The 25,436-nt window shown below is 47.6% G+C and overlaps 1 protein-coding gene across 1 annotated transcript; it reads right to left on the bottom strand.

The window, feature by feature from the left end:
- Window positions 1-499: 499 nt before the first annotated feature.
- SLC20A1 (solute carrier family 20 member 1) lies at window positions 500-24,282 on the bottom strand. Its single transcript, XM_039524070.1, has 11 exons — window positions 24,215-24,282; window positions 19,972-20,578; window positions 19,696-19,836; window positions 19,183-19,268; window positions 15,904-16,000; window positions 13,565-13,684; window positions 10,207-10,461; window positions 9,398-9,959; window positions 8,923-9,108; window positions 7,827-7,911; window positions 500-2,205 (listed from the first exon to the last, which is right to left on the bottom strand). The coding sequence occupies exons 2-11, from the start codon at window positions 20,321-20,323 to the stop codon at window positions 2,044-2,046; spliced, it is 2,046 nt and encodes a 681-aa protein (XP_039380004.1). The 5' UTR covers window positions 20,324-20,578; window positions 24,215-24,282; the 3' UTR covers window positions 500-2,043.
- Between the last annotated feature and the right edge of the window lie 1,154 nt (window positions 24,283-25,436).

Genomic DNA, 25,436 nt, shown 5'->3' on the forward strand with positions numbered 1-25,436 from the left:
CAACAGGCTGAGGCTGTGCCACCTAGTGGATAGGGCTGCAGAGTGGGACTAGTTCACTCCAGCTCTGACGTGGATCTCCGTTTCTCAATCTGTAAAATGGAGACGACGCCAATCTCCTTTGGGAGGTACTGAGGGAAAGTGCCAGGTATTAACTCCTTCCTTCCAAACCCCTTCTCAGTCTACCATGGCAGCTCCTGTATGCTTTAAGACAGGAAGCTCCAGCACAAAGGGCCCCACTGTTTGAATGCTATGCTGCCTTCTGCCATTATGGCAGTAGCAAAATGGGACTGTTCAAGGAGTATGGTTCAGCCTGGCTCCAAAGCAGGTCTGTGCCTATCTTTCTGCTGGAGGGAGGAATGTTCCCACTCTAGCGTACAGATACTCCCTGAGTTATGTAAAGCCAACGTACACACATCCAAGCTTACGGAAAAAAGTTGTGAGCTAGAAATAGGAGGGGTGGGGGTTTCCATGTAATGGTTGGAGATACATTCCCCACTTACGCAAAATTTGAGTTACAAGATGTTCCAGAACAGAACACTTGCGTAAGCTGGGGAACATCAGTATTTGATATGGGCCTAGCTGTTATAGTGACAGCACCAGCTAGGATTGCCTTGATCTAAGTACATTGCACGAACATGAGCATTCAGGCTAGGTTTTAATCCCCAATTGACAAACAGACTGAGCACTGGATTAGAGGGTGTGCCAAATCAGAGGTTGCTTTAAACCAAGCATGTGTGCTTTGAGAAGCCTCTTTTAACAGTACATCAGCTGAGAAAATGAGAGGTTAGACACAGCAATGCAGCTGTTCTAGCAGTAGCCAAGGGCAGCTTCTAATGAGTCTACAGTTAGGCACCTACTGCTTTCCTCAGGCAAACAGTGGAGTTTAGACCACAGAGGTTCCTCCCCTGATCCCAACCTTAGTTCACCTTTCCTGCTGCTTGTGATTTCTTTGTACATGCTCTTGCTCCTGAGTTAACCAGGTAACACACTCAAATCCTGCCCACTGCTGTAGCTTTGGAAGGGGGGGTCATGTTCCTCCAGCTATAGCTAGCCATGCTAAGATCATGGGATGGAGCACACTGCTTGTGGAATCAATGTTAACACTTCACTGGATGGAAAATCCCAAAGAAGATTTTTGTTTTAATAATTAAGCTTTTATTCAGTTAGAGGTAGCAATGGGGAGCAGAGTCCTGTAGTGTCAGTGGAGAGAGCTAGGTTCTTGGCTAGTGGGGGGAGGGAGCAGTCAATTATCTCAACATTTAAATCAACTCTAACAGAGTTGATCCCATCTTAGATTCAAAACAAAATTCCTCCCCCAGAGCTTCAGGTGCAGTTGCACAAAATGCAAAGACAACACAAGAGCAGAGCATCATGGTACTGTAGGTTTCTCTTGTTCACACCTGTAAGTACTGAAATGGAAGCGAAGCTCGACATCAACCTGCTTCCTAGCAAGAACCACCCCCAGCATCTTTCACAGCTCTTGGGGAGGTGGCAACATGTCCCACAGGTACCATGTGAGCTGCAGAGGGGGGGTAGTCAGGAAATGGTGTGCAACAGGTATTGCTCCACAGGGAGTCAGCCAATAGGTATGTTTAGTTTAAAAGTTTTATTTTTAAAAAAATAAGTGTGGCCTCTGGCTATAGTGCCCATTACTGCTAACCTACAGCAAACATGTCAGTGGAACAGTCACCCCTCCAAGCTGGTCACACCAGAATTTACTGTGCCTGCCAGTTCTAAGATTTAGCGCCAAGGAAAAACAAATTTAAAAAAGGATACCTCAGTGACAAACATACATAATGGAAGGTAAGCTTGATACAAAAGAATATAGAAATATGTACAGTAATTCACAGCCCAAACAGGAAACTGATCTTAATGAGATCAGGGGCACTGGTTATTTTGCAGCTAATTTAGAGATGAGTCCTTTAGCATGAAAGCAGTTACAGCATAAATGCAATATTCCCATCTCCTCCCCAGGCGAGTCACCCCAGCACTGGTTCAGTTGCTCAGAGCAGCGAGATGATATGGATTTCACTCGAGCTGGTCTCATACTCCCAGGATGGCATACTTGAACAGTGCCATGATAGCTGCACTGATGAGGCCAGAAATCGGGACAGTGACAAACCATGCCAGGAAGATGTTACGGAAGAGACGCCAGTCCACAGCCTTCCTGGAACGGAGCCAGCCCACTGAGACCACGGAGCCCACCTAAGGAAGATACACCAAAGGACCAATTTAAAGACTAGGAGACCACTAGGGTCTCAGCTCCTGCATAGCAGGCCAGAGACCACCACACAGTGCTTCCAGCATCAAACCCAACCGCTTCTAGTCAGCTAGAGTATCTTAGAAAGACATTGCAATTTTTAGAGACTGAGCAGCACATACAGGGAGGCAGGTTGTGCACCCCACCCAAATCCCAGCTGCCTAGAGTGGGAACTCATGCATGGCAGCTCCACCCCCTACCTGCACATGCACCAGATGTGATGTGTCTGCAATGGGGCCAGGACATCTGTGTAGCACAGCTGCCATGTTGATTCCCAGTGAAGCCACAGGGGAATGAGTTCTCCAAAGGTTGTGCAGTTCCCATGGCTAATGGGGGCCCAGCCTCCTCCCAGCCACCCTGCACCAAGGCACACTAGGGTTGGATAGGATCCCCAGGGAATAAGATTAGTACCTACTTGATAATCTTAAAAAATCCATAACCAGTCAGGTCCTTGCACACCCAATAATCTCATGGTGCCTGGGGGGCACCCCCAAGTTTGAAAACCAATGTACTACCTTCACTTCCAGATACTGATCTTATTCTGCCTTTATCTGCTAGAAGCCTGCCCCCAGCTCTCAGAGTTCACCTCAACCTTCTCTAAATGAGAGTGCGAGACTAAAAATTCAATCTAAGGCAGGTTTTCTAGACTTCAGGTCATTCTTGTAGCTCTTTAGGTATCCTCTCCAATCTGTCAGCATCCCAACATGTTGCCCCTCCACAGGCAAACTCAGTTTCCAATATGGCCTTACTAAGAAGAGAGCAGCTTTGACTAGGTTCAGATACAAGACGAGCCTGAATCCAATGAGACCTGCCCAGAGAAAACCTGAGTCATGCTGAAGTGTGGCCAAGTGCCTTGTGCACATTATGGAGAGCAATCTCCCTGTTGGAACTGTGGTGCACAGCCAGCACAGCATGGGGCCAGGCAGCAAGGAACCAGCAGAGAAGAGTTTCACAATGAGATTACAGGCATCTGATGCAGAAGTGCAAGGCTTATAGGAATGAAGTTTCCCCAAGACTTGAGTGGCCCAGGGAGCTTGGCAGCTTTGTAATAGGTCTGTTTGACAACTGTTGTTTGTTCTACCACAGTATGGTGCCTAAGTATCATTGAATCATAGAATATCAGGATTGGAAGGGACCTCAGGAGGTATCTAGTCCAACCCCCTGCTCAAAGCAGGACAAATCCCCAACTAAGTCATCCCAGCCAGGGCTTTGTCAAGCCTGACCTTACAAACATCTAAGGAAGGAGATTCCACCACCTCCCTAGGGAACCCATTCTAGTGCTTCACCACCCTCCTAGTGAAATAGTGTTTCCCAATATCCAACCTAAACCTTCCCCACTGCAACTTGAGACCATTACTCCTTGTTCTGTCATCTGCTACCCCTGAGAACAGTCTAGATCCATCCTCTTTGGAACCTCCTTTCCAGTAGCTGAAAGCAGCTATCAAATCCGCCCTCATTCTTCTCTTCTGCAGACTAAACAATCCCAGTTCCCTCAGCCTCTCCTCATAAGTCATGGGCTTCAGCCTCCTAATCATTTTTGTTGCCTTCCACTGGACTCTTTACAAGAAGGATGTGGAAAAATTGGAATGTGGGGCCCAAAATGGACAGTACTACAGATGAGGCCTCACCAATGTTGAGCAGAGGGGAATGATCATGTCCCTCGATCTGCTGGCAATGCCCCTACTTATACAGCCCAAAATGCCGTTAGCCTTCTTGTCAACAAGGGCACGCTGCTGACTCATATCCAGCTTCTCATCCACTATAACCCCCAGGTCCTTTTTTGCAGAACTGCTGCCTAGCCATTCGGTCCCTAGTCTGTAGCAGTGCATGGGATTCTTCTGTCCTAAGAGCAGGACTCTACACTGTCCCTGTTGAACCTCAGATTTCTTTTGGACCAATCCTCTAATTTGTCTAGGTCCCTCTGGACCCTATCCCTACCCTCCAGCATATCTACCGCTCCTCCCAGTTTAGTGTCATCTGCAAGCTTACTGAGAGTGCAGTCCACACCATCCTCCAGATTGAAGATATTGAACAAAACCAGCCCCAGGACCGACCTTTGGGGCACTGCTTGATACTGGCTGCCAACTAGACCTGGAGCCATTGATCACCACCCGTTGAGCCCGATGATCCGGCCAGCTTTCTATCCATCTTGTAGTCCATTCATCCAGCCTGTACTACTTTAACTTGCTGGCAAGAATACTGTGGGAGACTATCAAAATCTTTGCTAAAGTCAAGGAACATCCACTGCTTTCCCCTCATCCATGGAGACAGTTCTCATCTAGACAGCAATCAGGTAAGTCAGGCATGACTTGCCCTTGGTGAATCCATGCTGACTGTTCCTGATCACTTTCCTCTAAGTGCTTCAGGGGATTGATTCCTTGAGGACCTGCTCCATGATTTTTCCAGGGACAGAGGACTGGCCTGTAGTTCCCCAGATCCTCCTCCTTTCTTTAAGATGGGCACTACATTAGCCTTTTTCCAGTCATCCAGGACCTCCCCCAGATCACCATGAGTTTTAAAAGATAACGGCCAATGGCTCTTCAATCACATCCATCAACTCCGCCTCTGAGGTGGTACACTAAGTGCTGCATTGAGTGTGTTGCAGGAACAGTTTGACCATGCGCTTGATTGTTTGAAAAGTGTGAATTGGGAGTGCCTTGAGTGAGCCTGACTGTTCTAAAAAGGCAGTCAGCAGTGAACCAGCCGAGCAGCTAACAGCAGAGGCTAACAGAAGGAGTTAGCCTGGGAGTTCACCTGGGGAAAGCGCACTGAGGCTTTCATCTTACAGGCTTCTGAGTAGTTACTGCAACAGCTGAGGAAGCTCTTTGAATGAAGGTAATCTGGATGGTGAGTGTTCAGCTGTTACCCACACAGGATGCAACATGTTTGTCTCCTTCGCAGGACAAAAGCGACTTTGTACAAAGTGCAAGCTGGTCTCCATATTGGAAGAGAAAGTTCGAGGTCTGGAGAAACAAGTATCGACCCTGCATGGCATAAGAGAAAATGAAGATTTCCTGGACAGATGTCTGGATATGCTTCTATGGGTACAACATCCTGAAGAATCAGAGCAGGCTGTGCAGTGGGAACAGAAGGACGGTGAAAAAGTTTGGCAGCATGTGACCTCCAGAAGGAGGAGTGTCCATGTACCAGCAATGGAGACAGGTGAGCAACCGTTTTCATGTTCTCATGCAGAGAGAGTGGACTAGATGATACATCTGAGGGAAGGGAGCAGAAGGAGACTCCACTGATTGGAAGGCATGAGATGCCCTGTCCTAGGGATGGGGTTTCCATGACCACTGCTCCCAAGAGAAGGCAGCAGGTGGTGGTGGTGGTTGGGGACTCCCTCCTTAAGGGGACTGAGTCATCTGCTGCCCCAACCAGGAAAACCAAGAGGTCTGCTGCTTGCCAGGAGCTAGGATTCACAATGTGACAGAGAGACTGCCAAGACTCACTACCCTTCCTGCTTCTCCACATGGGCATCAAGGATACTGCCAGAAATGACCTTGAGCAGATCACTGCAGACTACGTGGCTCTGGGAAGAAGGATAAAGGAGTTTGAGGCACAAGTGGTGTTCTCGTCCATTCTCCCTCTGGAAGGAAAAGGCCTGGGTAGAGACCATTGAATTGTGGAAGTCAACAAATGGCTACGCAGGTGGTGTTGGAGAGAAGGCTTTGGATTCTTTGACCATGGAATGGTGTTCTGAGAAGGAGGAGTGCTAGGCAGAGATGGGCTCCACCTAACCAAGAGGGAAAAAGCATCTTCACAAGCAGGCTAGCTAACCTAGTGAGGAGGGCTTTAAACTAGGTTCACCGGGGAAGGAGATCAAAGACCTAAAGGTAAGTGGGATACCAGGAGGAAGCATGAGCAGGAGAGCACAAGAGGGGAGGACTCCTGCCTCATACTGAGAAAGCGCGATGATCATCACGCTCTCTTAAGTGCCTATACACAAATGCAAGAAGCCTGAGAAACTAGCAGGGAGAACTGGACATCCTGGCAGTCAAGGAACTATGATGTGATTGGAATAACAGACTTGGTGGGATAACTCACATGACTGGAGCACTGTCATGGATGGATATAAACTGTTCAGGAAGGACAGGCAGGGCAGAAAAGGTGGGGGAGTTGCACTGTATGTATGAGCAGTATGGCTGCTCAGAGCTCCAGTATGAAACTGCAGAAAAAGTTTAGATAGTTTAGACGTTTGGATTAAGTTTAGAAGTGAGAGCAACAAAGGTGATGTCATGATGGGAATCTGCTATGGACCACGGGGATGAGGTGACAAGGCTTTCTTCTGGCAACTAGCAGATGTTACTAGATTGAAGTCTCCCATGAGAACCAGGGCCTGCAATCACCCTGATATCTGCTGGGAGAGCAATACAGCGGTGCACAGACAATCCAGCAAGTTTTTGGAAAGTGTAGGGGACAATTTCCTGGTGCAAGTGCTGGAGAAACCAACTAAGGGCAGAGCTCTTCTAGACCTGCTGCTCACAAACCAGGAAGAATTAGTAGGGGAAGCAAAAGTGGATGGGAACCTGGGAGGCAGTGACCATGAGATGGTCGAGTTCAGGATCCTGACACAGGAAGAAAGGAGAGCAGCAGAATACAGACCTGGACTTCAGAAAAGCAGACTGACTCCCTCAGGGAACTGATGGGCAGGATCCCCTGGGAGAACAACTGAGGGGGAAAGGAGCCCAGGAGAGCTGGCTGTATTTTAAAGAACTCTTATTGAGGTTGCAGGAACAAACTATCCCAATGTGTAGAAAGAATAGTAAATATGGTAGGCAACCAGCTTGGCTTAACAGTGAAATCCTTGCTGATCTTAAACACAAAAAAGAAGCTTACAAGAAGTGGAAGACTGGAAATGACCAGGGAGGAATATAAAAATATTGCTCAGGCATGCAGGAGTGAAATCAGGAAGGCCAAATCACACTTGGAGTTACAGCTAGCAAGAGATGTTAAGTGTAACAAGAAGGGTTTCTTCAGGTATGTTAGGAACAAGAAGAAAGTCAAGGAAAGTGTGGGCCACTTACTCAATGAGGGAGTCAACCTAGTGACAGGATGTGGAAAAAGCTAATGTACTCAATGCTTTTTTTGCCTGTCTTCATGAACAAGGTCAGCTCCCAGACTACTGCACTGGGCAGCACAGCATGGGGAGGTGGTGACCAGCCCTCTGTGGAGAAAAGTGGTTCAGTACTTCTCCTCAATACCTATTTCTCTTCAGCTTCTCCCTCCACCACTTCCTATGTTTACTCTATGTTCATTATCCACAAATGGACAGATCTGCATGCAAACTGTAGACCTGTCAAACTCAAGACCAATGCTTGGTGTATTTTGGAAGCTATTCTACTAGAAGTCAATACAAACCAGATCTGAGATTGAGGAGGAAAAAAGGCAAGAACCAATACTTGGGAGACAACTGGATTCTCATTCAGTAGACCAGACCATCACTTCTGGTCCTACACCCTACATCATTAACTCCATCTCCTGAGACAGTAGTGACACTTCCTGCAGAACTCATAAGCAGGTCACCACAGAAGCCATTTAACATACGGACAAGCATTCCACTTACTTTGCAGTGCGTTGTACTGATAGGAAGACCAACATTTGATGCAATCACCACAGTCAGAGCAGATGCCAGTTCAATGCTGAAGCCACTGTGTATACACAAAGATAGTAATATCAGAGGTTGATATGAGCCACACAATGTCAGCAAGGGATTCCTGCACACCAGACAGTCCATGGCATGGCACAGCACATAGAACTTTGGCTTATGGCTCCTGTTCTACGCAGGGTTCCAGGTCTCCCTCATTAACCAGTTTAATTTCTACGGCATTAGATTTTGTACACACTTCTGCTTTGTATGGAGTGCGCACCTGGGGCCTCTTGACAGCTCCTAGCTGGAGGCCAGAAGCAAGACTAGAGATCTTTAATCAGAGCTTCATTTTTCCTTCCATTTCTAGTGGATACATGCATCTCTGCAGGAAGTTTAGATAAAAGTCAAATAACTTTAGGGCAACCCCCTTTACACAATGGAGAATAAGCAGATTTCACACTGCCACTCACTGAGCTCAGTAGTTGTTTGCATTCAATTCCTCAAGGCATTTGCTTTGATCTGTAATGCCCTGATATGATCTTGGACCTGGATATCAGAGATAAGTCCCCTTTAGGACAGCCACCTGGAGATGGTGGCAGGGAATTCAGTGGATGATCTTTGCAGCCCACCCCCCAGCTCCAGAGGGTGGAGCTATAAGGTACAGTGGAAGGTTCAGCTCTTCTGGCTTTTGACCCAGAGAGGAAGGCATGTGTGTTTATTACAAGCACCTGATCCCACAGCCATCTGTTCAAATGCACAGATTAGAACCATACCAATGGAAACGTCAATTAGGGGTGATATTTGTGGAGTGGTCTTCCTGAAGGTAACCCACATGTCATGACTATCAAAGCTATTGTACCTCAGCACTAGGAATTTTGGAATGTGAGCAAACAAGCTGGAAAGAATTAATGAACCTTTCAATTTCAGTAGGCTGCAGACTGCGCATTGTATAATTACATGCTCACCCAGCCTCTGAGTAATAATGTGTTATGTACACAGTCGTGAGTACAGAGGACACAGTACACTGAAAATACCATAAGCATCCTCCTGTGTCCCTCATGAAGCATCTTACCTAGATGGTGTGATGGGAGTCAGATCCTTCCCCATGGTCTGAATGACTCTTCTCCCCCAGACCCACAGGCCAATGCAGATTCCAGCACCTCCATACAGCAGCAGCCAGATGGGAGTTGCCACTTTGGAAGCCACATCACCCGTCTGATAGACTAGGTACAGAGCCACCAGAGGGCCAATGGCATTGCTGGAAGGAAACAAAAATGCATTCCAGTCAGAGACAATCAAGGAATCTTTCCATGCTGCTGACTTGAGAAGTGATGAACTCCAATCTTGCTATAAACCCTAACTTGCTACATTTTCTGGATGACCAGGTTAGTGGGGAGAAGTATTTGCCAGAAGAGCCCGCACAATAAGCAGCTTTCACACCCAGCATGCTAGGCATACATGCCCTAGAGAAGCAGTGAACATATTGCATTAACATTTGCAGTAAGTGTAACCAGCTAAAACCTGTCACGTAGATTAAGTCTACTGACCTGACATCGTTGCCGCCATGAGCAAAGGAACCAAAGCAGGCAGTGAGAATCTGCAGGAACTGGAAGAGCAGGGACACTTCTGGTCTATCCTGGTCATGCCACTCCTCCAGAGAACCAGTGCTGCACTTCCTGTCACCACTGCCTATCTCCACCTTGCCTACATCCATATCCACATCAGCAGCTGGGTGGGTATCTGCCACAGCATTGCAGTAGCTAGTGTAGCTGTCCATACGGATCCTCTTCTTAGTGTCTGCTCCAGGCCAGGTCAGCTTTTCCATCTCCTCCCCCTTGGGCTCACCCTCTTTGGCACGGAATGAATCCAGCGGCATGCCACAGATGGCCATAGTGTACGATGTGTAGCTGTTGTTGCGTCTCAGGGGCTTGTCGCCAGAGTCCCCCATGCAATCGCCCACTTTGGCCAGGTGAAGCTTGTGCAGCAGCTCTTTGTACAGGCCCGAATCCTTGTGCACAGTGTGGTACTGGTAGTGGCCACTGGAATTGATCTGATTGCTGACAGCTTGGTTGAACTGAACAAGGTTGCCACTGGGTAATCGCACAGCTCCTGCAAATGGAACTTGAGTTTAACCCACATCCACATGTCCAGGAGTAAGGAACATGCCTCAAACAGGAGCCAAACTAAAAACACTACAGACCTCATGCTTGTGTCATGATTCCCTGATCTATTTGCTGGTGGAATATGCCTCCACATGGCATGTTTAAGGGACTCCCACTTCATCTGGACTTGCCAGGGCCATCTCAACCTCCAGCCATAAGGCCTTGAATCAAGGCAGGTGCTAACCCCAACTCACCACTATCAATGTTGGTTTCCTTCAGGTCAACACTAGGGAGCCTCTCCCGCTCTGGGGCTTCCTCCACATCTCCCAGATTGAAGGAGACTGTTCTCTCCTCCACGGCTGCCCTGTGATGCACGGCAGACACATCAGTGACAGAGCTCTTGTCACCCACGCCATTGCCCAGTGGCACTTTATATTCATCTTGGTCTTCCTTCTGGCTGTTTTTTTTCTCCATCAAGGGGCTCTCAGAAGGACTTGACTTGACCTCTCCTGTGGAAAGAAGCAGTGACTTAGTGGTCCCCTTTCCCAAAGGCTATTGCCATTTAAAGCCCATTCAGCCATTAGCACTCGATTCCAGCCTACTCTGCATCCACTGAGACCTGAGCAACGCTGGCACCTGTCAGAACCCAGATTTATGCATGCTGGATTTCAGTTTACAGCTCAAGTTAGTAACCAACTAACTACTCACATGCTTAGATGTGTTACACGTGCTGTGCATGTGACAGCCAGATCTCCAGACACAGAACTCACTAGTCTGAACTGTGCTTTTTTACTATTTCAAGCGCCCTCTTGGCACCCAGTATAGGTGTGGTTATAACTGGCAGAGTGACTAATGGCATAGCAGGGTTCTGTGTTTGTTACTCCCAGAGCACTGGTTCTTCACTCCACAATGAGAACAGTGGTGGGCCACCAGGAACTGACTGGACACATGGTGCCAATACTTTGCTTCCACTTTAGTGTTAGGAAAAGCTAAAGATACATTCCTAGTATTGCAAACAGCAGCCCAGAGAAGTTATGTGGTTGAGAGCTGGCCCATGATATGGCCAAGACTTGCACCACACTACAATGGTGCAAAAGAAAGCTTATTTTGATTACAAGTTAAGATTTTAAATACAGATGACAGAGCCATTTTTCTCGGGAGCAGTGTTAAGCAGCAAATCTCTCACCAGGGTATCATTAGTGAAGTGCTGCAATTTGCACTTTGTGATGCATGAGCCATAGGAGTATACAGGTGACTCATCTGTGCCTTTTGCTGGGTTAAAGCATGTGACAATACAGAGACTGCACTGGGCAGGAAGGTACCTTTTTCACATGGTGATGAGCCATGACAACACTAGGGTTTCCACTGCAAGGAGTGTTTTGAAAAAAATGAACCCAGCTCGGCTTTAAAGCTCTCACACAACTTTAAACATCTGGAGTAGAGGCAGGCAAAAAAAATTCAGCAAACAATAAGTCTGCTAAAAAAGTAATGGGGAAACAGTGTTATAGCGGTGTTGGTTTAGGGCATGAGACAAGGTGGGTGAGGTACTTTTACTGGATCAGCTTCCCTTCCCCCCCCCACCCCCCCAACAGAAGTTGAACTAATAAAATAGTGTTTCTCAACAACTCGTCTGTGGACCAACATCGGTTCCTGAGATCTCCCTGACAGTTTAGGAAGGCAGCAAGCTGGTCCCTGGTATCAAAAAGGTTGAGAAACACTGCAAAAAAAAGATTACCTCATCCACCCTGTTGAAATGGTTCATTCTGGCCATTGCAAAACAGTGTTTCATGTTGTATGTTCTGACTTTCAAAATGGTGATTTGTTTTGAAATTTAGTTATAAAAACCCAAAAAAGTGAAAGCCACCTAAATAACCAAACATCACAATTTGTCTGGGCCAAACAAAACCCCATAAAAAATTTTGGTTCTCATTCCAGGGAGAAACACTGGCTAGTTTCAAATTGAAAATGAGGTTCTGTTTGGCCCCCAAACCAAAAAGTGTATTATTCACTCAGCTCTAATCTAGAGCCTTGATGGTGGGACTTTACTTTTCAAACATGAACAGAAACAGTCTACTAGTTAGGGCAGAACTGGGACTCTGGAGTGATCCTGACTGCACGACCTTGGCCTAAATTCACTTTTGGCTGCCTAAGCAAGCACCTAAACACAAGTAGCATTTTCCAGAGGATCTGAACATAGGTCTCCAATGACTCCAAAGGAGCTGTGGGTTCTCAGCTCTTCTGAGAAAGCATGGCCTGGTATTTAAAGAGCCTAACCGCATAGCCAGGACTGAAAATTGGCTTTAACATCTGCCTCTTTCCCCAGGCCATAAAATGCAAAGACTTTTCTACCTTACAGGAGGGAGGACAAAGCTAACAAATGTTTGAAATCTTCAAAGAACAGTAGGAGTCAATTAAAAGCTTCCCAATCTGTACTATATTAAAGCAGAGACCATTGATTTCAGAACTCATTAGCTCACTGCAAGCACTTGGTCAGAAGTTTAAGTCTGGCTGGTCAGGTCAGATACAAATAGCATGAAACCTCTGTGTAGTTCCCCAGTTCTGCTGCAGTGCTGTGTGGGGCTGCTCAAACTACTGCAGTATGTGTGTCACCGGGTTTCTGCTTAGGAATAGGCTACGCTGAACCCCCCTCCCCCCCACACAGGCGAACAGATTTGCTAAGTTACATTAGCGAGTGGGGGGAAATTGAATTACCAGCAAGAGTATAAACTCCTTTAACAGCTGGAAGGATGAGCTGTCTCTAGACAAATTTCAAAGGCAACCAGAAAGTATTTAACAAGCTATTAGTCTCTCACCACTTATGCAAACCTGACAAGGGTACTTGTGAATAGCTATTTTCTCTTACTTATTGCTTAGGATGCCTCTCCCAAGTAATTTATAGAGGAGCCCCTCAGAACATTAGAAAAGTAAAGCTGAGGAATGCTATTTGAGTGCCTTTCAACAGGTATTCTTTGCTACAGGGCAGGGATTTTATGAGATCACCTACTTAAAACTAATCTGCATCAGCAAGGTCAGATTGCTCATTAGGTACATATGGTATTAAAGGTTATATGCCACAATTAGGCACACTGCCTCCTGCATTCTCTACCCCCTGCACTCTTTAAGATTAATGATGAAATAGTGCTGTTTAGGAGTATATCCACTCCAGGTAATTGTTCTGCGCTGTGCGCCTAAAGCCTACTCCACAAAGCTTGATCTGAAACAGATAAGTAGGCACAGAAGTTAGCTGCAGCCTACCAACAGTACTTTCTTACCAGTGGATGGCTACTCAGCTAGAAGCATGCTTAAGGGGCCCTCTTAGAAGCCACCCCTTGTTATAAGCAAGTTTAGTTTTACGGTAACCAGCAAAAGCTTGATGACAAATACAGTACTTAAGTGACTCATGAGATTTTCAGAGGAGGCTGAGTGAGATCTGAGTGCTAACCCCCCTCCCGCCCTTAGGATCCTTTAATAAAATAGACTGTTAAAGGTGAGCTTTGTAAGACACTCCCCCGCCCCTCCCCTCTCCCACAAGCCAGATGAGCCAAAACAGGATATTTAAGTAACTCATTAAGCAGAACATGTGATTTTATGTCATTCTAAAGTATTACTTACGTTCTATTTTCTTCTTCATTCTTGGACATACAAAGAACCAGACGATGAGAGCACAGACAACAGCACTCCCCGCCGAAGTTAGAAGGATACCCCAGATAGGAAGTTTGTCAAAGCCCAGCACTAGGAAATAAAACAATGAATCTTGAAAACCCTAGGGCAAGAGCCCCTTCAGAATGTATGACTACTCTCTTCACAACACTGGATCAAGGGATGCTTGGCACATGACATTCACTGCTGCCTCCCAGGAGTCTGCAGTGTCCTGCACTAGCTTTGCTATATTAGCAAAAAATCTGAGAGATGTGAATATGTAATAGAAAATCCAATATAACCCTGCAAAAATTAGAGCTTAACCCACATTGTAACCTGGTAGGGGCTTCCATCTCTCCCCAGCTAATCTTTCACATGTTCAGAGCTCTCCTGACCTCTCCCCTCCCCAGGGAAAACTGGATTACTGAGAGCATTGTACATGCTGGTGACCCAGCAACAACTGACTAGACATGCTCTACCATCCTTCCCTCAGTTTAGTTGCCAATATAGTATACACACAGAGGCTTATGTCCTGACTTTTTTTGCTTTGACATTGCAGCAAGTCTGCTGCTGCAGCAGACAGCGCTATTCCCCCTGGCGTGCCTGTCTGCTAATAGCTGGGGGGAGAAGAGTTGTACCCACAAGAGATCTAATAGATTTATAGTGATGTGGCATTTTAGGTTTCTGATGGGATAGGACTTTTCCAGCCACATGGTGCAACAATGATGGCTTCTGCATCTCACTCCAGAGCACTTTTTAAATTAGAACCAAATCGACATCTCTTGAAGCAGGAGAGGCTTTAAGGTGTTAACTGACCTAGTTACACAAGCATTTACAAATGAGTAGCTGGACATAGAAGTTTACTCACTTATATTTACTATAATCTTAAGCTAAGGTATCAAGTGTTTGCTAAATGGCCATCAAAATGCTTCTGCATTTTCTGCTGCAGCCAAGAACTATAAACACTCCCAGTACATAGAGGGCAAATAAAGGAACTGCAGAGGTCAAGTGCACAATGTCACATCTATTTCATATGGCTTAGTTAACATGGAACACACCACTAATAGCAGCTTACAACAAATACAGAGTCTGGCAAAACCCCCAGCTAAAGTGGAACAAAGTTTAACCAAACCTTGTCTACAGAATGTAAATTCAACATGAATCTGGCTAGTAATGTGCAAACTTATAAACTGGATCACATGGTGCAATGCTGTTTATGCTTTAACTGGTTAAGATTCCTACTTCACAAGACAATGTCATTCACAGGCATAAACACCACTTTGGCTGAACTCCATTAGTGCTGCAACATCTGTTAGAATTTCAGGACCATAAAGTGCATTTGAAGGGACCAATGTATGAAGGGAAAGCTGGAGTCATTACTTCATAGCTACACACCAGGCTATTCACTACTAAATACTGAAATAGATCTAAAGTGTCTAATATGACACTGAATACCTGCCACTGTCAGCCTCTACCTAGCTCTGGCTCCTTAATGACCTGTTTTATAATACATCACAGAAGAAGCCCCAGCTGAAGCTGCCATCACAGTCCAAGGTAGCAGGCCCTGAATAAGGTAGTTCAGTATACAGAGTTTTGAAACTGACTTAAGTTAGCTGTGACTGATATTTTCTACAGCTTGCCTTTTAACTCTGCAGGTCTCCAGGCCCTTCTGTGCCAAGCTACATTGGATAATGATGGCAGCTGTCTGTTCCCTTCATCGGTTGTGTTTCTCCCCCCACCGCAACAGAAAGTTAACAAACATTTTGATCTGGAGCTCCCAAAAGATTTCAACTCCGAAGCATGAATTCCTCTTCGGAGTACTTGTGCCGGCTAGGACATGCCAGTTCTTCTCGGTCAGGAAGTTTCGGGGCAGTTAATATATTCTTAGGGATGAAAAGCAAGCAAGCTCTCATGCTGGAAAGGCCAAACTGAGCAAATCCAATACAAGACTCCAGTGCTAACTAGCCTTACTGGAGAATAGGAAAAGCTTAAGGAGACTCTTCAGCAGCTGGGTTCTGAGCTCTAGCATAAGTAGGAGAGAGGAAAGGGGAAGTCATGTTATCTGCTGTTCCTGTGAAGACTAAGGAGAAAGCTCTGTAGTGATTTAGAGTTTGAGCAGGCCTCTTTGGTTGGGTAACTATCTAGGTTAGAACTCAGCACACGCTAGCCTGCAGCCTTCTGTAGCCGGCACAGGCCGGCAGCCTTCTAGGAGATTTCAGCCCTGTAAAGCAAAAGGGGTAAATCATGCATTTAATGGAGGTTTTTGTAAAGAATTATAAAAGTAGCGCTGAAGTATTCTGACATGTACTTACAAGGTGCACCACTATACATGATGGAAAAGAGGTTGATCCCAATGGTACAGGCATAGAAGACTGGCAAAGCTCGCAATCCATTGGGAACTGGATCTGCCTGTAAAACAGATTAGTTTTGATGCTATACAAATCCAGACCCCAGACTCTGAACCCAACAGCAAAGCAGACACTTAAAATACACTTCTACATGGAAGAGTGTAGAAAAATAGTAACTTCATACAAATCTGTTTTGTGCACTTAGACTTAAGAGTTTACTACTTCCCTCCTACTAGCCCAGCAGAGGCAGCTCCAGAACAGGGAGATAGAATTGTCTGCAAAATATCAATTACAGGATTATCTATTACAGCTGTGAAAGCTCTGTCCACAGTGGGGTTACACAGGAGTCGGCAAGGAGAGAATTGGGCCTGAAGAACCCTTAGAACTTGTGCATCACAAGATCCAGTGGGGTTTTAGGGTTGCCAATTAGTCTCTCTCCCTACTAGTGAACAGAGCACTTTCTATGTTGAAGACAGAAATGGGCCTCTCCCCTGATGCCATTGTTGTTTCAAAGCAGAAATGCACATTCCCTGAAACAGCAGTGTTGCCTTTTGAACAGCCCATCCCACAGAAAGAGTGGATGGAATCTGATGCTTGAGAACTCTTCACTTAGAGAAGTAAAATGCTCTTAAGTTGTAGACATCAAAGTAGCTACATCCCAAGACTGTTTGCTCTCTGTATTCTGTAAGGCTCTGGATTTTGCTCTCAGGCATTCAACAGCCTACCCATCAGAACAGATGCTCTCTAAAAGTGTCAGTTTTCAACAGCACTTTCTAGAAGTCTTTGCTTCAATCCACTAAAGGAGTTCTCTTTTGGAAAAAGTCTCATTTGTCAAAAGGGCTTTTTTCTCCATTTCCCCAGGTGAGTCAGGCCAATTGTCAAGTCATTTGACTGATTCAGAGAGATTATTCACAAATGCATTCCTATGTACTGAAAGCAACATCTCATCCATGCAGTGGCATTGTTTGAGACTGTTGACCAGGAGCCAAACCCAAGTGTTCTGATGTTCAATGTTCAGTGAAATTTAATGTATTGAAAAGCATGTTTAGTGTTAAGTAGCTAGTACAACTTTGAAAGGCCAGTTATACAATAATTATCTGACAGCTGTGCTAAATGAACTACTGCCAGGTTGCAAATGAACATGGAAGGTTATGAGAAAACAAAATTACTGTATTTTTCAAAGCAGAATCCACAGGAGTTAGATTTGAGATCTGAAGTTCGTTTTAAGCTACTCAATAACATCCTCAAAATACACTTGGTAACTCGAGCTAATTTTATGTTTTATATTTGTAAGCTGTTTACACACAAGTTGAATCCTGGACACCAGACTCTATATAATTACAGCATCTGTTTGACCAGCAATCTAGTCTGTACTACTAGCATGCTTAGTGTTAATTCATGTTCAGATTACTGATCTACTCAGCATACTGAACAGCAGGAGTATAGAGAGTGGCTTGTGTTAAATCATTCAAACAAGTTTCATTTCATGCTCCCATTTCCAACTGCTACTTTTGTTCCACTTACGAGAACAGTATTTGTAAAGAGTTCCAAACCAAGGAGCCTCACAACAGAAAGCATTTGTCTGGTTGAGTAGAGTTCAGCCCAATACAGTCAAACCTCCCAGACAAAGCCCATCCTGAAGTTCAAGCAACTTGTTTTAGGTTGGTGGAATCTCAAGACAAGAACTTGTTTTGGGAACCTCTGGTCTGCAGGTTTAATTTAAGACATGAGCCCAAGATCCATGAGGGCTTGCCTACATCAAGACTATATTGCTGTAGTTTTTCAATACAACTGCCTATGTCAACACATTCAAGTACATGGGGAGCTATGGCAGATATCTATATCAGTATAGTTCTGCCGCTAAGGGCACATCTTCACTGGCTACATTAAAGTGCTGCCACATGCTTTAACATGTCTTGTGTAGTCACAGCACAGCTAAAAAACTACCTCCACAAGGAGAATAGCTCCCAGTGCTGGTGCAGGGTCTACAATGGCACTTTACAGCACGGCAACTTTCTCGCTCAGGGGTGTGAAAAAAAACCCACCCCTGAGCACTGCAAGTTTTGGCGCTGTAAAGTGCCAGTGTAGACAAGCCCCAAGTTTCCCCATGTAGGCAAGCTGCCAGTTCAGTCATGCATAGAAGCAGAGTTACCATCACAAGGGCAGAGCTCTCCCAAGCATTTTAATGCTAAGGCAGGTCATTCAAGTTACAACTAGCTCTAATTGGCACTTCCACAAACTGTTCCATTGAGTGCCAAGTGGCAATCAAGGTGCAAGATTCCTTCCTGCCTTTGAAAGGCTAAAGAGCTCTCTTTAAAATCCTAACAGCTACAACACTGCATAGTACAAGCTGGGGGGGAGAGAGACTTGGATAGTATAAACAAGAGGCAGGCAGAATGGTATTAACATGAAATGGGTCTGAGGATAAGGTATTTCAAAATCTATTTGGTCTACTCAGCTAGCCTGCCCTTGGAAGTCTGATGCATAAGCCAGTGTCTACAGACTTTACGTTTTATTAAAGAGAAGTTTCTAGCCCTTCTAGTTGCAGTGATGCTTTCCAGTCTGCAGCCAGAATTAACTACTACTACTAGGTAATAAGCTGCAACACAAAGCCAAGGTGACACTGGTCAGTTTGATTTGCAGCCCACAAGGCACTGGACAGCAGCACAAGTAGCCAGCGTCTTATCAGTTTCATGCTGCTGCTGCTTGGAAAGCTATGCCTGCTTCTGTTCTCCATCTGGTCGAAGATGAGATAGGTGTGGAATATTAACCCCTGAACTAGCAGCTTTGGATAGGAGGGCAAGAACAGAAAGCTCCTCCTGTCTTCAAGTCTCCAGAGTGCTGAGATTACCACTAGCCAGAGACAGATATGAAAGATGGAGCATTCAAACAAGGCCTGGAGACATTTGCCAGGTTACTATCCCAGCAACCTCTTCCATGCCCACTGCTGGGGACAGGGCTTCTCAGAACACTGCACTGATCTCTATGCTCCCTTCCCCACAAAAAAGTTCATATCAGCCTGTGGCAAGTAGGTACCCAGTAATTATGAAGGGCAGCCCAGCAGCTAGGGTGCTAGTGTGGGAGATGCATAGATCAAAGCATTAAAGATCACAAAGTTCTCAGTAATAAGCATTTAAGACCGTCCTGACCAAGAGTGTTATTCCTATTATCAGCTCACACAATTTCAGTTGCAGAACAATTTTCACACAGCAGATGCACATTGTGGAGATCTGGCATCCTTACCTTACGAAGAATGAACATACGGACAAGGAAGAACAGGATAGCAGACATGATGCCAGAAAGCAGGGGAGAGATGAACCAGGACAACACTAGGACAGAAGATAAAGAGGCGATTAATATCCTGGCTACTAGAAGGTGGCTCTGGGCAGTAAAACCCAGTTATTTTTTCATACTAATCTAATGTTGTCCAAGGCCATAGACAGAACAAGAAGCAATGGTCTCAAGTTGCAGTGGGGGAGGTCTAGGTTGGATATTAGGAAACACTTTCACTAGGAGGGTGGTGAAGCACTGGAATGGGTTCCCTAGGGAGGTGGTGGAATCTCCTTCCTTAGAGGTTTTTAAGGCCCAGCTTGGCAAAGCCCTGGCTGGGATGATTTAGTTGGTGTTGGTCCTGCTTTGAGCAGGGGATTGGACTAGATGACCTCCTGGGGTCTCTTCCAACCCTGATATTCTATGATGGTTTATTAATGCCACACCTTACCATATGAAAAAGCTAGTGGGTTGTACTTTACTTACCAATTTTAAGCAGCTCTGACCACTGGACGCCTTTCTGTCCTTTGGCCACCAGCGAAAAGCCAATTGTCGCTCCAACAATACAATGGGTACCAGAAATGGGAAGCCTCAAGAATGAAGCTGCTAGCTGCCACACAGCTGACCCTAAAGCAACAAAGTTGTGTCTCAGTGACTAGTCACCATTACAATATATGGCAGATTTGGGGACAGACACGCCAACAAGATAACTAATCCATGTGTACTTAATCACTTTGCTGCTGCAGCTAGAATGTTACTCACCAAACATAGCGCTGATTGAGCCAGCCATGAGTAGCTCTTGTGTAGAGTTGTACATCTCCACGTCAATCAACCCCTTCCGGATGGTCTCACTCACTTTAGCACCCAGCAGAACAGAGCCCACCGTTTCAAAGATAGATGCCAGGATACATGCTTGCCGCAGAGTCACTACACCTGACCCCACTGCAGTTCCGAATGAGTTTGCAACATCATTGGCACCCACAGAAAACGCCAACACAAAGGCAATGATGAAGCCCAATATCAGCATCCAGAGGAAAGCTACCATGGGACCAGATGCCTTACTTTCTGTTAGCAGATCCATCAGAGCCGTTGTTGATTCGATTGTGAATTCCATGTTATTAATTTAGTGGTTTCAAATTAACAGGAATTTGCAACTTTGATACATAAACAAAATATGAGGTATGAAAATATTAAAATAAATAATGTTACAAAATTAAATAAACTAAACAAAGATATGTTCAGAACCAGAGAGTTACTGCTATACGGTGTGTATGGGAATCTCTTTTCTAAAGTTCCTGTGGCTCTGGAGAATTAGAAGAGCTGAATAAAATTCCATGGTGCAGAAAATAGAGAACACAAGTTCTTCATCCTGAAATGAGAGAGGGAGAACTGAGTCCCCATGGTCCATGGATGCTGGCTAAGTGAGCACAAGGCTATCCCCCAAATAGTTAGACGAAGGCCAAGTATATAAGCTTACATCCCTGTTTAGCAGCTAGAGGCCACACTGGGTACCCATTAGGAAACTAAGTGACTATCTGCTGCTCCATTAGTGCTGTATTCCTGGCCTTCTGCCTATGTTCCACAATGCAGATGGGGACACAAGATCCCTTGTGATTTCTACCCTCCCACCATCCAAGCTGAATGCCAGCTCCCCCCTGCTGGCATGCTTAAAAAAAGTACCACCACATTGACAATGCCATCAGGATTTGGAATGGAGCTGCTCTCCAGCCTATAGAGAAGAGGATTTGAGCCAGTGATTTTAGAGAGCACTTCAGTGGAGTCTAGTTGCTGAACATGGTAAAATAAGAGGGCATGAGACCCACAGCAAGTACCAGATCAATTATTTTTCCTTGGGGAGAGAGATACGAGCTCTGGACTAGAAGAATGGGGCCGATTCCAACATTCTCACCATGCTGCCAAAAGCAAGCAGGCAGTACCACAGAACCCTACCTTAAATCTATTAGGACAAACACAGCCACCATCCCTATTAGCCTGAAAGGCACACTCCAGGCCGAGTATTTCCTGAACAGGCTACAAACATTATCCGCTCTTGTTGGGTTCCAGGAAGGAACTAAAGGACTCTTCCCCAGCCTATGAGGAGGATCCACAAGGCCCGGGATTATGTGGGACAACAGCAAAAAACAATATCAGGGTGAGGGTCAAAAGTAGGGAACCTGAAGGGGACACCAAGCAGAGAACCCCGGACAACACCCACTGATCCTCAAAGGTGACAAGGGAGCCAGCAGTTGCTGCCCAGAGGAACTCTGCCTGGATATGTGAGTGCAGAGAGGACTGGAAACAGGCTCCACAGTCAGAGAGAACCCACCTCAGCCTCTCTGGTGTTAAAGACTGCCACTTTGGCCACTGCTAGGAGGAGGTTGATGACGCCCTGCAACTTTATGGGGCCACAGATAGGGTGTGCATATACAAGAAGGTGGGAGAAGTGCAGCCAAAACCACAAAAGTAAGGAAGGAAAACATTATCTGCTGGAAGGTAGGCACATCAGGCACTGGGTCTACTAATTTCAGCTCTTTCCAACTTAAGAGACACTCAGCACAGAGCCCTCTCAATCCTTAAAACCCTACCAAAAACAACCTCTACCCAAGCAGAGTTTTGGCCCCAAAAAGAGAGAAGTGTCAGACTCCATGAAGCCCTTAAAGGACTTCACTATTGCCACTGCTATTAAACGGCAGGTGTTCAGATACTATGTTGGGTGTAACAAAACCCCAAGATCGCTAGCTCTGCCTGCCAGCAAAGATTCCTGGACTAAGTGGGCTGTTGCTAGGCCGCAGATGCAAGCTGCAGTGGAGCAGGAGAGTAGAAGTGGCTTCCCTTTGAAGCCCTGCTGCAAGACAATTAACACCATAGCTCATCCCTGGCCAGCTAACATGTTAAAACTGCAACTTACCCCCATCTACACCAGGATTTTAACATGTTAAAATCTGATAGCTAACAGCACCTCTACCTAGTGTGGACAAGCACCAAAATAAGGAAAAGCCCCAGTCAGTCTGCAAATCCTGTACCTGAACAATGACTTGAGTAAGGCATGTTGGCAGCTCAGCTGAATTCCCCATAGTACCTTGTGTCCTAAGCTGCAGTCTTTTGTGCTTAGCCTGGCTATTGCTGCTGCAGCAGAAATTACTCACTCTCTTGGTTTGTTTGCTGCCTGTCCCCACGGTGACAGCACTGGCTCTGGATGTCCCTGAAAAGGGCCATCAGAAGAGGGAGCGAGCCCTCTCCCAGCCCTCAAGAATCAGAGCAGGAAAGACACTGTTCATTAAGATTCTTGCTTTTCCCCAAGAGCATTTGGGAAGGAAGGAGCTCATCACAGATGCTGTCAGAAGGTCCTATCTCTCAGTTATTTCCCCCTCTACCCTATCTGTTTGCAGCTATGCTTCACCACAACACTAAGAGGCAGGAGATTAATATCCAGCCAATTTAACATCAGGTCTTGCACCGCACCAGCCCCAGAGCTCCTCACACACCATTACCACCTGAGTTGGAATGGAAGCAGCACACCTTTCATCTGAGCAACAGGCCCACTTAAACTGAAACTCCCTGAAACACTGCCAAGGATCATCCCCCTACTAGACTGGAGGGAGGAAAGGCAGAACAATCTGCCTGAAAAGGCAAGCCTACAAAGCACACACTGGGGAAACAGCATCTGCTGCATGGAGACAGAAGACTGGGTTTTCTATGTGGCTGCAGTATCTCAAGTGAGCAAGTGGGGGACCCAGCTGGCACTCAGATTCCAAGATGTAACCTCTCAAGAGGGACTGCCCACCATCTGCCCCCTGAGGAAATTACAAAGTCCACATTGGGGCATCTAAGTGAGCCTTATCACTTGAGGAACCAAATAGCCACCATGCACCTGGAAATCAACAGGCTCTGTGGATACTCGGCCCCTCACTGTTTTAGGCACTCATTAAGGCTAAGTCTTCCCAGCAAAAAGAGGAGTGTTTTTACATCAAATTAGCCATCTTTGGGTTTGTGTACACTTAAAATGCTGCAGCAGCACTTCAGTGAAGACACTACCTACACTGACATGCAGGTTACCCATTGACCAGCACAGTCTACACAGGGAGTTAAAGATGTTAGGTCAGTTTAGTTGTAGACCTGGCCTTAGTGTCAAAACCTCAAGGGAACAAGTCACTTGTTTTTGTGCCAATTGGCTATATCAAGGTAAGCCCCAGGTGGGAGGTACATGGGGGCCTCAAACCAGCTACAAATAGTTAAAAACCACCTGAGCCTTATCTCAGCTACCTCAATATAAAATCCTAGCAAACTCAACCGTCACCCTCCATTTTGCACTAGCCAGGCCAGGTGAATTAGCCCCGGGGGGCAGAAGAGCCCTGCCTAGCTCGCCTGCCCCGCTGTAGCCACATGGCTCTTCCATCACCTCCGGGTGAATTCAAACGTGGCTCGGAGAGGCCTGGCCTCCCAGCCCGCCCAAGGCGCTGAACCCCGAGCGCGGCCAGGCCGCGGCACCGGGCACAGGTGGGCAGCCGGCAAGTGGCAAAGCGCGCGTGCCCCGCTGTCACCCGCCCGCGGGAGGGGAGTCAGCGCCGCCCGGCTGCCGGCGAGCGGGGGCTGTGCCCGGACAGGCTGTGCCGCCCCGGCGGGCACCCCGCGCCCTGCAGGGGCCAGGGCCCTGCTGCCCCGACACCCACCAGGACCCCTTACCCGGGGCGCCAGCGCCGCGCCGCCCCCTCGCGCCCCCCACCCGACCCCCCGCCGCATCACCCGCTGCGCAGATCCCCCCGCGCGCCGGCCTTGCCTTCCCGCGCAGCAGGAAACGGCTGCTCCCGCGCGCGCCTCGCCTCGCCTCAGGCGGGTCCAGGGCCGCGCGGGCAGCCGGGCGCACGTGGGGGGAGGGGGCGCGGCGCGCGCAGAGCCCAGCCCTGCCCCCGCCCTGCGCCGCGAGCCGCCCCCCAGCGCCGGTTCCCGCCGGCGGGCAGCGCAGCGCAGCGCCCCGCCATTGCCCCGGCCCGAGCGCGGCGCTCACCGCAGCGCCGATCTGGTTCAAGCCGGCTGCTCCGTCCCGACCAGCCCCCAGCGCACGCAGCTTGCCGCCGGCGCCGGCCGCGCTTTATAGCCTGAGCCGGCCACGTGACCCGCCGGCCCCGCCCCCCTGCCGAGCACGCATCCGGCGCGTTACGCAGGGGGAACGCGGCCCCCTTTCTCGCTGCCGCGCGGCCATTGGCCGCCCCCGGATCCTGGCCACGCCCCCTGCTGGGATGGGCGCGGCTCCCGCTCCGGTCGACCCCGGCCACGGGCTGTTCACTCTGGACCCTAACGAAGGGCCCTGGCCCGCCGATCGGGAACGGGGTTTGGTAGTAACGCTGCCTCCCACCAGCGGGCTGAGCCTGCCCCAATGCAGGGTCTGCTCCCAGCCCCACCAGGGCACCCAGCTCCTGGGTTTCCTTCCTCCCGCCTCTCCCCCCGGGAGCTGGGAAAGACCCCTCGGTTCATTTCCCTCACCCGTTCCCCGTGGGATGCTTGTTCGCCCACCCTGCTAGGAGGGACTGAGTCCGACCCTGGGCTCCTATATGGTCCCTGTGCTTATTTGTTCTGGTTTTAGGGGGATCATGACTTGCATCCCCAGTAAACATCATTAGCTGACTCAAAGGACACCACGCCCTCTGCCAGCCAGAAACAGGAACAGATCAATCTGGGGCTTGGCACTGCCCTTTGTACCACGAGCCACACAGTCCTGCCCATGCACTGTGGGGTGCCCAAAACATGATGTGCAGCCCCTCAACCATGAGTGGGTGGGATTGGCAGCGGAGGGCCGGGCTATGAGCTTCCATGGGTGGCTCTAATACAGATCAGGCAGAGCCATGCAATGCCAAATTAACACAAGATCATAAAGCAGGATAGGTCTCACTGTGACGCTCTTACAACACCAAAGCTCCCCTTGACAATGGGATGGGGGCCCCTGTGCAGCCCACAATGCTTAGCGCCTGAGACACCTGGTCTGTCTTGATCCAAATGCGGGTGCAGGAACATAGGTTGCCAGTGGTGCTGCATCTTGATCCAAGCAGCCTACAGAACAAAGTAGTACTTTAGAGCAGGGTTTCTCCACCCGTGGGTCAGGACCCAAAAATGGGTCGCCAGAACTTTTCAAAGGACAGACTGGGCTTGCCTATATCCTCCAGGCACTGCAACCTCTGGGATCCCAGTGCCACTCACGTATGGCCTAGCTGTCATGATGACGGGAGCCTGGG

Source organism: Mauremys reevesii, linkage group 2, assembly GCF_016161935.1.
Source record: "Mauremys reevesii isolate NIE-2019 linkage group 2, ASM1616193v1, whole genome shotgun sequence".
Lineage (NCBI taxonomy): Eukaryota > Metazoa > Chordata > Testudines > Geoemydidae > Mauremys > Mauremys reevesii.